Raw genomic sequence first — 14205 nt, 5'->3', positions numbered from 1 at the left:
AAGGACTTGCATACACATTTGTATAAAAATATAAAGATTTATTGATGATTAAAAAGTTCCTAAGAAGGAGCATACAATTCATATAAATTCTCTGAAGAAGAACTGAGCAATTGGACGTGCATCCATCCAGGGAAAGGAATCAGAACGTCGTCCTAGATCAATTCAAACTTGACATGTTTTGCGGTATGACCTCTTCTAGCAGAAGTTCAATGTAAGAAATACACAGGAGAAAATGCATGTTCACAAGGGGAGTGTAGAGGTGGGCGGAGAATCTACTGACATCACGACTCCACCCACCGAGCTCCAGACAACAGACCCACCCACAGAATCTGCAGTTTTTCAGGTTTCCTAACAGAGGGGGAGACATTTGACAGATAAGCATACATGCAGGAGACATCTATATCCTTATAGATAACCACTATGGCAGTAGTTTAGAAAGGATGATAGCGGGATTGCATCCACTTTAAGGACCGTACACACAGGCCGAATATCAGGAGGCATCGGCTGGTTTAAAAGAGACTAGCTGACATTTGGCCCATGTGTATGGCAGCCAGTCCGACAGAAGCTGGCAGCTCAACTTGCTTCTGCCCAAGGGGCATGACTGCAAAGGGTCTGCTGATCGGCATCCGGTGTGTTTTGGCAGGGGGGCTGTCCACCTGTCAGAACACAATAGCTCAGTGGGGGGGAGATCGATGTACTAACAATGCATAGTTAGTACAGCCGCTCCTCCCAAGCTCTTCAGTGTTATATTTTGTTCAGCCTGCTGGGTAGAACGTACCAGTAGTACGTACCAGGCTTTAGTCATACTTCAATCTATTGGGTAAGTGGACATATCTGAGATGTCGTTCATTAAGACAGATAAGAAGTTGATGTTTTATTCAGCCTGCCAGTATCTAAATAAGGTGGCATTCCAAATTTAAGTGGGCTGACTCTTTAAAAGTAAATGTTAAGTGGCATGGTAATAAACAGAATTGTAAGGGGAACAGATTAGACACACAAACAGCTTTCCCTGTCTGCAGCCTGTTAAAGGCCATCAACTTAAAGAATCCTGAATGAATGCTTCAATTTCTCTTCATGCTTAACACAATTCTGAAAAGACAAAACATGTATTGTATTCAAATGAATCAGAAATTTCCGACACATCTTTCTCGCTTGCTAACCATTGACCATTCAAGGAGTGTCTGCTAGGAAACGTTTTACTACAATGGCCTTTGTTCAATCTCATTCACTATATATTTACTTAAGTAGGTCAGGCTCTGTTGTGAATGGATGCCAAAATGTAAGCTTAAAGCACAAGATCACTCAAAAGGGAAAGTTCCACTCACTGTTCTGCCTCCCCCCCCCCCCCCCCCCAAATTGTGGTACTTGGCTTTGCCCGGTACCCCCTCCCACTTCCACCTGGATATCCGAGAAGAAGTTTGGTCCCGCCTCTCTTTACCCGCAGCCGGTGTGGGACACGGGCACAGGTCCCAGAAGGCTGCGGGACCGGCCACAAGAAATCACAGCTTGGCTTCCCACACTAAACATACCAACAACAGGGACCCAAAGACCAGCAAAGTAGCCGCCTGGGTATGGACAGCGCTGGATCCTTGGACAGGTTAAATGTCCTTTCTTTGTAGGGTGAAGATCCTCTTTTTAAAGTAGAAAACTTGGCTATGGCAGTTACAGCGCAATATGAAGTCTTTATTGGGATAGCAAAAATCCCCCTGGGTACGAAAAATAAAAAATGGGCATTAAGGAGGCAGTTATCCTGTAAACTGGCTAGGGCTGAAACAACTAATCGATTAATCGACAACTAATCGATTATGAAAATAGTAATCGATTAATTTTCATAATCAATTAATCGGCCAGTAACAAAATGGGGTTAAAGTTAGAGTCTGGGGATATTTACCAGATTGACCCTTTAATAGTATATCTCTCCTCTAATAGTATATGCAGTATATATCCTCTAATAGTATATGCAGTATATATCCTCTAATAGTATATACAATATATATCCTCTAATGGTATATACACTATCTCTCTCCTCTAATAGTATATACAGTATATCTCTCCTCTAATAGTATATGCAGTATTTATCCTCTAATAGTATATGCAGTATATATCCTCTAATAGTATATGCAGTATATATCCTCTAATAGTATATGCAGTATATCTCTCCTCTAATGGTATATACAGTATATCTCTCCTCTAATAGTATATGCAGTATATATCCTCTAATAGTATATGCAGTATATATCCTCTAATAGTATATACAGTATATCTCTCCTCTAATGGTATATACAGTATATCCCCTCTAATATATACAGTATATCTCTTCTGTCTGTTATTCTCAGAATGGATTAGATATTTTTCTCCCTAACCATATAGTTGGTTTATATTCACCACTGCATATAGAGATATTTAAGAATAAATTGCCTTTTTTTTTAAACTTTACATATTAACTAAATTATACACCACGCTTTTTTTTTTTTTTTAAAGGGTATTAACCGATTAATCGAAACAATAATCGGCCAACTAATTGATTATGAAAATAATCGTTAGTTGCAGCCCTAAAACTGTCTGTCAGCCGTATTCTGAACGTCAGTCCACAACAGATCCTTCTTTTAAAGGGCAGTAGAGCCCTCTTTCAGCCACAATATTGAGGCCAATGCTTCCTAGGATTTTTGATGTGAACTTCAGGAGAAGAGGGGACATCATTCTTGCCGAGGAAAGAATGGAGAGGGCGAGCTAGAATGTGTAAAAAAAAAAAAAAAAAAAAAAAACGGGGGGGAAATACCACTTTAGATTGCGTGGGAGTTGAGGAAGTCGTAGGTGTAAATTTGGAGTAAAGGTTCACTTTTAGACCCCTTTCACACTGGGGCGTTTTTTAGGCGTTTCTCAGGCACTTTAGCGTTAAAAAAAGCGCTTGAAAGAAGCCTCATCTGCAATCCCAATGTGAAAGCATGAGTGCTTTCACACTGGGGCGTTTTTTAGGCGCTTTAGCTTTAAAAAAAAAAAAAAAAAAGCGCCTGTAAAGCACCTAAAAGAAGCTGCAACTGCAATCCCAATGTAAAAGCCCGAGTGCTTTCACACTGAGGCGCTGCGCTGGCAGGGCGTCAAAAAAAGTCCTGCAAGCAGCTTCTTTGCAGTGCTTTTGGAGCGGTATAAACGCGGCTCTTAAAGCACCCCTTCCCATTGAAATCAATGGGAAGCGCCTGAAAATCGCCTGAAAGGCGCTTTTGGCAGCAGCAATTTGTGGACGCTTTTATCCCTTTATATGGCCACTAGCAGGGGTTAAAAGCGCTCCAATAGCGCTCGAAAAACGCTGGTAAAGCGCCACTAGTTTAAGCGGCGCTTTACGAGTGTTTTTCGGTGGTGCTGACACTGTGAAAGGGCTCTTAAAGCTTTCACATTGGGATTACAGATGAGGCTTCTTTCAAGCACTTTACAGGCGCTTTTTTTTTTTTTTTTTTTTTTTTTTAACGCTAAAGCGCCTGAAAAACGCCCTAGTGTGAAAGGGGTCTAAAGGACAATGCTTTACTATACCTTCCCTTTTCTCTTTTTTGTTACAGGGTCTCTATAGCCATTTTATTCCTCTTTGAGAAGGTTGCCAAGAAGAGAGCAAATCCATAAAAATGTGTATTTTTGTTGGGAAACCGTCATCACATCACTGGAATTTTTCTTTTTGGCTCGCTATCAGACTTGAATGTGTTTTTTTTTATTTTTTATTTGGGAGAACAGAGCTGCGTATTAAGCCGAAAGGTAATTTCTTTGATTAAACCCGCCTCAAGTCTACGGATTAGACTTTGATCAAAAGCTCATACTAATGTGAGTGGAATCATCCTGGCCCTTTGTACATTTCTTACCAAAGAATCATATTCGTGTGAAGAAATGGATCTTGTTGCTGAGCACAGATTATACTCTGGTATATATTCTGTGAGCTCGTCTTTATGCACGGGAGGACGGGGACATTTACAATTTTTTTTTTTTTATTGCTGTGACAAGGAATGTAAACCTCCTTGTGACACCAATAGGCATATGACAGCTACTCTCTATGAAGAGATCTGCGGTCTTTAAAGAGGAAGTAAACCCTGATGGGTGTTACTCCCTCTTTGATTCCCTGCAAAGGTAAAGCATAATGGACTACTATGCATTGCATCGCATCGCATAGTAGTCCATTATGTGTCACTTACCTGACACAGGAGCCAGCGATGTCACCGCTGTCCCCTGTAGTTCCGAGCGTCCATCTTCTTGGTGGGTCCCGTGCGCATGCGCGGGAGTGAAGTCATCGCTGCTCCGGCGAATCACAGCGCCGGAGCAGCGATGACGTTACTCCAGCGCATGCGCACGGGAGCCGACACTCGCGGCATATCGCCGCGATTTAAACGGTGTCAAATGTGGCACCAGAAGGGGGGGGGGGGGGAGCAGATAAGTGGAGCTTCCACTTTTGGGTGGAACTCCACTTTAAAACGGTAGTAAACCCTCCGATACTAGCATTATAATTACCATATTCATAAAAAAAGGTATTTATAAATCGATTGATCGCTATATATGCATCTAAATTATTTTTCTTACTGTAGATAATCTTCATCTTGTAAAACGTTTTTCAGCATATAAGCCCACGCCATCTCGACTGTGGTCTTCTGCGTCTGAATCTATTTCTATTTCCGCCCACAGTTCATCCTTGTCTCCGTAATCCCGCGCGTGCGCACTAGGATCAAAATATTCAAGACTCTTTTGTAAGCAGTCTTTGTATCTCGCGCCATCTATCTGACGTGCAAGTCACATGTTAACCATGATGCTCTTAGCATCTTGATGAAGCATCGGGGGATGTCACGGCTGATGCCTACAACAGGAAATGACGTAGCCTCGACAAACAAGGAAGTCTTGGCTTGCCAGAATGAAAGAGGATATGGCGCATGCGCGTTACACATCTCCACTTTTCAAAATATTGATAACTTGAAAAGGAAACGGGTATTGTAAAAATGACTACTGGCAATCGGTTTGTAACAATAAGAGGCAAAAAGACATGCAAAGTGATCATTTTGAGTATACAACCGCTTTAACAAGCACATTTTTTAACCACCTAAGGACCGCTCATAGCATATATACTGCGGAAGGGTGGCCCTATTGCACGACATGATGTTCCTGTATGTTGTTTTGGACACCCACTGTACGGGGGGGGGGGGGGGGGGGGGCAATGCGCGGCTCTGCCAGCCACCCGCGATCGCTCTACAGAGAGGCAGAACAGGGATCTGCCTATATAAACAAAGCAGAACCCCATTCTGACTGTGAAGTACAGAGAGATCGTCTGTTTCTTGTGATCCCAATCAGTCCACTTCACCCCACAGTTATATAGCACCTCCCTAGGACACACTTAACCCCTAGTGTTAACCCCTTTCCTGCCATCGTCATTTATACAGTGACCGTGCATATTTTTATCTCTGATCACTGTAATAATGTCACTGGTCCCAAAAAAGTGTCCGATCGATCCCATCAAAAAGCACCGATCACCGCCATTACTAGTGTAGCACTAACCCCCGAAGGAGCTGCTGGTTTGAATTGGGCTTACCGTTACCTTCTCCTCCTCGATCTGTGTCTAGGGGGTTCTTGTGGTAGATGGCCCAGTAACTTGAGAGACTGATGACAGAATCCGCATAAAGGGATTTTTATTTGAAAAACGTAGACAACGAACAGTCTCTTAAATTGGGATCAGAGGGTCAGGAAGAAAGTTCAGGTACTCAGGTATTGTCAAAGTCAAAAATGAAGGACTTGCCATTCGCAGCTAGATGATCACTCAGGTTGGACAGTCCCTCTCACAAGGTCTAGCAGCCAACAAGGTGCTTTACTCAGAAAACAAGTCTCTGCCACAGACGTTGTTGTAGAACATACAAGAATGAGTCTCTGCCACAGACATTGTAGAACACGTAGGAAAACTAAACTTGTAGAACACTCGTGTTACCTGAATCTTTCAGCCAGCTTGGCGATATCCACAAGACCGGATTCACTTGGGTACTTCAACCCTTCTAGGCTCTTGCCAAGAAACCAACCCGTACGTGGACTTCTTCTGAAGAGTCCTGCCCTGGAATGCTGTGAAGCTACTGGGTCTCTCCCAAACCGGAGACGGCACACAAACCCCTCAGAATCCTTCTTTTAGTTTCCTTGCCTCGGGCTAGCCAGCCCCGAGACAACAAGTCGGGTGGATCCGCACCATAGGCCATAGCCTTCCTGGAGGCTGGTTAGGAGGACCAGGACCATGAACTCAGCACATCCTTCTGGACCGGAACCTCGAATCACGTGACATCCGCATCTTAAGTACCCTCTCCCAGAAAGCACATCAAGAGCGCCACTCCCACTGGGCGGGCTCTGAGAGAGAGTAAACTTAAAGCACCCAACTAGACTGTAGTTCCATGCCTGCCAGAAGGGACAGTGCCCCCCTGTGGCCAGGCTGAACATCCCATAGTCCAGTCAGACTGATGCTGAGGTCCAAATTTTAAACAATTTTACCCAAACCAAACTGCAGTTCAGGTGTAACCTTAACTTGAGAAAAAACAGCGCGCGCTCTTCACTAGTAAAAAAAAAAATAATAATAAAAATTCCATAGATCTATCCCCTATTTTTTACACCCTATAAATTTTGCGCATACCAATCAATATACGCTTATTGCAATTTTTTTTTTCTTTAAAAAATTTTTTTTCCAATAATATATAGAAGAATACATATTGGCCTAAACTGATAAATACATTTTTTTTTTTTTTTTTTTTTTTTTTTAAATATTTTATTGGATATGTATTCCAACAAAAGGTAAAAAATAGTTGTGTTTTTTTTTCAAAATTGTCGGTCTTTTTTAGTTTATAGTCCAAAAAATAAAAACCGCAGGGGTGATCAAATACCACCAAAAGAAAGCTCTATTTGTGGAGAAAAAAATACATTCATTTTTTTTGGGGGTACAATGTGGCAGATCCACGTAATTGGCAGTTAAATGCATTGTCGTATCGCAAAAAAAAAAAAATGGCCTGATCGTTAAGGGGGTAAATCGTCCTGGGCTGAAGTGGTTAAAAAGAAATGTGTTTTTTCTACCAGATAAATTAAGCTCGTAATTTTAGGAATATGAGCGTAGTAAGTTTGTGGAAGTCTCTTTTATTAGCTGGCACTAGATAATATTTGGATTATTGGTTTTCATTAGACCTGCGTGTGTTTTATGACGTTTACCCTTCATTCCAGTCCTGCTGTGGTTTTTAGCTGCGCTCAGTGACTGGAATATCTATTGCTTGGTTGCTTTTGTATAGAATTGTAATTACCAGTCGCTGTATTGGCTGCATAATTTATTACATCGTAGCTTGGGAGATGTGGCCACAGACACGGAATGCTATGTCTTCGGGATTGCGGTTTTGCAGTCGGGAACTGAGCTTTGCGGATCAGCCAAGTAATAAAGGGACTTTATTTAGTCTTGCTTTATTAAATCGAAAACAAATTGTCTTGAATGATGTGCCGTCTGAGCATACCCCTGCTGGCTACTACTAGTCCCTGGTAGTTTAATTACACGTTAGTCAAAACCTAATTCAATCCGAAACTGCATGCAGCGCACGTCCTACACGTACAGGGCTCTTTTCTTATCCAGATTTTTTTGGAGTTCTTTTAGGAAATGCCTCGGGCATTCCCGTAGTATTGTTTTTAATATGTGGTGTTGCATGTCATTGCATGTCGAAATTTCATTCATTACTATGTTGATGAAAAGGCAGGACGTAAAAACACTACAAAGCTCTGACATGCAAAGCAGAAAGTAGACTTACTAAAAAAACAAAAAACAAAACAAAAAAACAGCTTTGATGTTAAGACGCTGCATCTCCGTGATTTTGATTGTGGCGTTTGGCACTATGTGTCTGCAGATATTGTTATGTAACAAAAATTGAAATTGAAGCGCCGCAACACTGCTATGAGGTACAGATACGTTATTCCGATATAAGGGCTGTAGCTGCTTGTTTTATTGGGCTTACCGTTACCTTCTTGACCTCGTCTCCGTCTAGGGTTTCCCATGGTAGATGGCCCAAAGAAATGCAGAAACTGACACCGGATCTCCTTTTAGGTGATTTATTTGAAATAGAAACAAGATCTCTCAGTTTAGGGTAGAGGGTCAGGAGGAATTTCAGGTACTTTTGAACTGCAAAATTCGGAAGTCTCTTCTAGAAGAAATCCAGAGAATAACCGCTTCACAGCTGGATTCTTACAACCCCCGGATAGACCTCCTCTCACTAGGCCTAGCAGCCGGTAGGGTGTTAAGTAAAGAAAAGTCTCTGCCACAGACTTGAATGTGAAATACTTGAGAAAAGTCTCTGCCACAGACTTGAGTGTAACCGAGGGACATAGACAAATTTAGAGAACTATCATACGGTACCAGTATCTCTCAGCCGGTCCGGCGATACCGTATGAGTGTAGATCCATGTAGTGTCCTTCAACTGAGCCTCCAGGCTCCTTCAGAGAAACCAGCCTGATGCATGGCCTTCTCCTGAAGAGTCCTCCCCTGGATGCTTCTCCAGTTGCTGGGCGGCTCCTTGGATGAGACGGCACGGGACCACCTTTGAATCCTTAGGCCTCGATATCCAGTCAAGCCTGTCCCTGCAGTTACTTTGCCTGGGGCTATCCAGCACCGAGACTCGGAATTGCATGGATCCACACCCCAGGCCAGGAGGGTCATGGTGGCTGGTCAGGAGGACCAGGACCAAACAGACAGAAAAACTTCTGGACCGGAACCCAGAAGCACGTGATGTCCGTACCTTTAAATACCATCTCCCAGAGTGTACAGCAGGAGAACACTCCCACTGGGCTGGTTCTGAGAAAACGTGGCACCCAATACACCCAGCTAATCTGCGTTCTACCACTTGCCGGCGGTGACAGCGACACCTGCGGCTAAGGAGAACTCAGTGCAGTCCAGGCAGACTGGTACTGAAACCATAATTTATCAAAATTAGCCCCAAAACCCAACTGTGGTTTCAGGAATATTAATTTTCAAAAACATATAGCGCATGCTCGTTGGGAGCCGGCGCTACAGGCGTATAATCCCAAAAATAACCAATGCGCTTGGGGGTTCCAAAAAGTATCCCGCGTGTTTTGGGGGCCCAAGAGTACCCCCTTCATCAGAAGCTGGTCTGGCAGCCTAAGGCTAAGTTCGCCCTGGCATTAAAAGCAGATGTTTAAGAGGTGTTACAAACGCCTATGTAAAGGATACATGGACAGCATAAATCTTTAGCGTTGCGTCAAAATTGAAGCCTCGTGTCGAGTCAGGAGGCGGTTGAAGCCTTTTAAGTCTCTGGTAACGTAAATGCTCTGGCAGGCAGTTGCGGTGCGGTTGTGGGGCATTAAGATTAATATGTTTCCTGTAATGGAATAGGCGTTTGTGGAACAGTTTTAATGTTTATCAAACACTTCAAAACTGCCCATAGGGCATTTGGGGCACCATTAACGCTTGCAAAATACCAGTCTAACGCCCATACTACAGCTCATTACCGCGAGTCTAACGCCCATAGGAGCATTTGTTGAGCGTTAGAAATTTGTTGGGGTGTAGAAGTTGCCCGCCCAGGAATCAGATCTACATTTCTATCAACATAAATACTTTAAAGTGGTTGTAAACACTTACAGAGCACTTTTCGCTACAGGTAAGGCTTACCTGTAGCTACCCAGGATATCCCCTAAGCCTGCACAGTTTAGGAGATATCCCCTGTATTTGCATGTGCCAACGTCATCGGCACTGACACAAACTTCCGTGAGTGTGCCTTTACCACCTGCATGGAGTGACGTCATCGCAGCTGTGGCCAATCACAGCGCCGGAGCCGCGATACCCAGATGTAACCCCCGGGAGTGATGTCGCAGGCCGGTGCTGTGTACGGGCACCACAGCAAGGGCTTCGATCTTAGGTGAGTATTACATAATGAGCTAGTATGCTATGCATACTAGCTCATTATGCCTTTGTCTTGTTGTCTTGCAGGTGCTAGTTTTTTTTTTTTTTTCTCCAAGTGGGTTTACAACCACTTTAAGATAACAATACCAGCGAGATAACCCGATGGGTTCAGCACTATTTTCCACTTTCCTTGCATATATTGTCACTGTACATTTTTCTTTTGTAAAAATGTCACAACAATCTTTATAAAAACAACATGGCTATATAGCGACTGTGAATATAGAAATTGCTGTATAATGAATTTACATATATAGGCTGCAGCTTAATCACTTGCCACCAAATCACTTACCTGTACATCATTTGGCTTCAAGTGGTTGTACCGGGGTGATGCCTGCATCTGCTTTAAAGTGGTTGTAAACCCTTACAAACCACTTTGACCTACAGGTAAGCCTAGATTAAGGCTTACCTGTAGGTCCATGAAATATCTCTTTAAACCTATACGGTTTAGGAGATATTTGCCGAAAGACAGGCCCCGCTGTCTACGACGCATGCGCCATAGACAGCGGCGCGCCGCAGTTAACGGCGATATGCCACGAGTGGCAGCTCCCGTGCGAATGTGCAGGAGTGACGTCATCGCGGCTCCGACGAATGACAGCGCCGGAGCAGAAGATGGAGGCTCCAGACTACAGGGGACAGCGGTGACTTCGCTGGCTCCTGTGTCAGGTAAGTGACACATAATGGACTACTATGCGATGCGATGCGATTCATAGTAGTCCATTATGCTTTACCTTTGCAGGGAATCAAAGAGGAAGTAAACTCATCAGGGTTTACTTTCTCTTTAATGTGTTACTAAAACCACAACAGTAAAATCAGTCTGTATATGCAGTAAAGCATGCTTGTTGTACTCGCTGTGGAACCTAAGGGGTTAAAGAGGAAGTAAACCCTGATCCTCTGTCTCCCTGCAAAGGTAAAGCATAATGAGCTACTATGCATCGCATAGTAGTCCATTATGTATCACTTACCTGACACAGGAGCCAGCGACGTCACCGCTGTCCCCTGTAGTCCGGAGCATCCATCTTCTTCCGGGTATCGCTGCTCTGGCCACTCACAGCGCCGGAGCAGTGATGACGTCACTCCCGCGCATGCGCACCGGAGCTGCCACTAGCGGCATATCGCCGTTAGCAGCGGCATGCTGCTAACGGCGACAGTGCGCCTGCGTGCCGCTTTCTACAGCTCATGCGCCGTAGACAGCTGTCACTGTCTTTTAGTAAATATCTCCTAAACCGTATAGGTTTAGGAGATATTTCTTGGACCTACAGGTAAGCCTTAATCTAGGTTTACCTGTAGGTCAAAGTGGTTTGTAAGAGTTTACAACCACTTTAATCCTAATTGTGTAAAAAGACTGTTTGATTCTGTCTTCTCTGATCATCCGCTTCTTTTACTGTCCATTGCCATCCTGATAAGACAGAGTCTTTGGAGTCACTCTGCACATGCTCAGTTTGGTGTGTATTGCTAGAGAGGTTTTTCTTTTCTTGGGAGGGTGCATGTGATCAGCACAGGGCCAAACAGCACTGTCCAGACAGAGGGTCAGGGGTCCTGCAGCCTCATAGGACAGTCAGAGGAGAATGAAAACTCTTGCAAGCTTTAACCAGATACTGATAGAAGTCACAAGACTGCTATATACAGCTGATGAGAAAAAGGTATTTACCTGTTTATATTTACAAAAATTATTACATTTCCATCTCCTGTGTACTGTTGGAGACCAGATATAGTAAATGCAGGGTCCTGGGTTTAGTAACACTTTAACTGTATACAAAATGAAAAGCTTCTAAATAAATGGAATATGTTAACTGAACTTTTTTTTTTTTTTTCCCCTCCAGGTGGTAGAGTGTGTTCCTTCTCGCCATGTATAGAGCAAGTACAGAGAACCTGTCTAGCCCTGGAGGAACACGGCTTCACCGAGATCAACACCCTGGAGATCCTCCTGCGTGTTTATGATGTCAGAGGTATCAGTCTGCCGGTTCCAGATTTCGGGACGCCTGCAGAGGAGAAAGGAGAAAGTTTGGTTGCCGATAAAGCCAAACCGATCTCCACTTCCCAGCCCGGCACAGTGCAGTTTAAAAGCGGCGTATCGCCCAGAGAAATGGTGGGTCACACCGGGTACCTGACCTTTGCCACCAAGAACTTATTTTAGGATTTTGCTTGGTAGCCCTTGAGCCTTGTGCATGTCTGTGGGGGGGAGAAAGATCCATATATAGCCAGACTCGGCTGAAGAATGCATTTATGTAAACAGCACATTCACGCTGAATGGCAGAGACTGAACCAGGAACGTTACAGTGCACATCAGCAGCTCTGCCAAGAAATGAAGACAAATCGTCTTGCTGCAACCGTTTTTTTCCACTGTCTATAAATAATAAAAGTTACTTTTTTTTTTTAAATGTTTGCTTGATTGTAAGATTGGTCTTATCCTTTAAAGATTACGATCATCTGCTATCTCGGAGATTGTCACATTGAACAGTTTGCAAGTGTTTTCATCCTGCTGTCTTTTACTGCACTGCAGATAACTGCTGCACCGTACTGTTCATTCAGCTCTTGTACAATGCTGAGGGTTGTTATACTTCAGGGGTGTCCAAACTTTTTTTCAAAGAGGGCCAGATTTGACGAAGTGAACATGCGTGAGGGCCGACTAGTTTGCCTGACATTCTTTGACCGAATTTTAATGGTTCAAAGTGTGTTTTTGTTTGAGCACTAATACGATGCCCAACAAGAATTCTCTTGCCTTTGTGGCTGTGTGCGAGTAAAGAGATGAGCTCAGGTGTATTATTTGGATATACCGTATTTATTGGCGAATGGCACGCACCTTCACTTTAAGAGGGAAGTTTCAGGAAAAAAAATAAATAAATTTAAATAAAGAACTGTGAAACAAAATAAGGGTCAGTGCTCATCTGCAGACCCCCAATTGGCTGGGAATGCAGACCCCCAATTGGCTGGGAATGCAGACCCCCAATTGGCTGGGAATGCAGACCCCCAATTGGCCGGGAATGCAGCGCGCCCACCATTGGCCTGGGAATGCAGCGCGCCCACCATTGGCCTGGGAATGCAGCGCGCCCACCATTGGCCGGGATTTTACTCACAATTGCCGGGATTTTACTCACAATTGCCGGCAATGCACCCACCATTAGCCGGGATTTTACTCACTATTGCTGGGAATGCACCCACCATTAGCCGGGATTTTACTCACTATTGCCGGGAATACACCCACCATTAGCCGGGATTTTACTCACTATTGCCGGCAATGCACCAACCGTTTGCCAGGAATGCACCCACCATTGGCCAGGAATGCACCCACCATTGCCATCAGTGCAGCCATGGAGGAGGCAGGACAAGCGCCAAAGAATAGGAGAATCTCCTGTTTACACAGTGGCCTCTTTAAGAGAAAGTCCCGCCTCCTTTAATGGACAGAACAGTCGTCCAATGGCGGAGGCGGGACTCCCTATTACAGAGGCTGCCTGTGTGCCCCGCACTCGTACCGCCTCCTATCTCCGAGGCAGCCAGACTGAGCCTATATATCTTTTTTGGTCCCGGCGCTGGGAGGGCCACAAAAGATATGTATGTTTAGATAACCAGGCGGGCCGTTCAAAACCGGACCATGGGCCGGACTTTGGACATGCCTGTTATACTTTGTACTATAGTGGTCTCAGGCCCGGTTCACATTGATGCGGTGTAGGAACCACGGTTATTCCTGTGCGGTTTCCGCACCACATCAAAATTGGAGGAAGTTCACACTGTGGTCTGCGAAACACTGCGGGTGTCGGTATTAAGTTAATGACACCCCCCCCCCCCCAAGTCAGTTTGCAGAACACTGTGTGAACTATTGAATTGGATCACGTGGGTCTGAACACCCATGCGTTCCGATTCCAGTGCGGACAAAAAGATTTTTGGTGCGGATCCAGTGCAAATTGAGACATACATAATGTATGGATCAATTCACACCGCACTGAATTCGCATGTTATTTGCACAGGAATCTGCTGCGATTTCCTGTACAAATGAAATGCGATGCAGCAGACCGCATCATTGTGAACCTGGCCTCAGAACTGGTGTTTAATAATATTGTTGCTGGTACAAGTTTTTTTTTTTTTTTAATCATCACTTGTTCAGAATAGTAGGCATGTATGGTGGCAGTACTGCTTCTGGGTGAACCATTTTTTAAAATCTCATCATTCCTTTTCTTTAACAAAGATTATTTTTTTTTTTTGTTTTATTACAAAAGTAGGTAAAGACAAGATATTTTGAATAACATTAAATTGTACAGAAAATCTGAAAAGAA

At 43.9% G+C, this 14205-nt stretch overlaps 1 protein-coding gene across 1 annotated transcript in view; it reads left to right on the top strand.

The window, feature by feature from the left end:
- TRMT61A (tRNA methyltransferase 61A) overlaps window positions 1-12315 on the top strand; it is a 52705-nt gene extending 40390 nt beyond the window's left edge. Inside the window, exon 4 of the mRNA XM_077467597.1 lies at window positions 11758-12315. Coding sequence (XP_077323723.1) covers window positions 11758-12071 — 314 coding nt within the window. The 3' untranslated portion in view covers window positions 12072-12315. The remainder of the gene's footprint in view (window positions 1-11757) is intronic.
- The last annotated feature ends 1890 nt before the right edge of the window (window positions 12316-14205 follow it).

Source organism: Lithobates pipiens, unplaced genomic scaffold (genome assembly GCF_037356315.1).
Source record: "Lithobates pipiens isolate NorthernLeopardFrog02 unplaced genomic scaffold, aLitPip1_a1.2 Scaffold_57, whole genome shotgun sequence".
Lineage (NCBI taxonomy): Eukaryota > Metazoa > Chordata > Amphibia > Anura > Ranidae > Lithobates > Lithobates pipiens.
Note: the sequence above shows the minus strand (reverse complement) of the source record. Positions and strands in the feature narration are given on the sequence as shown.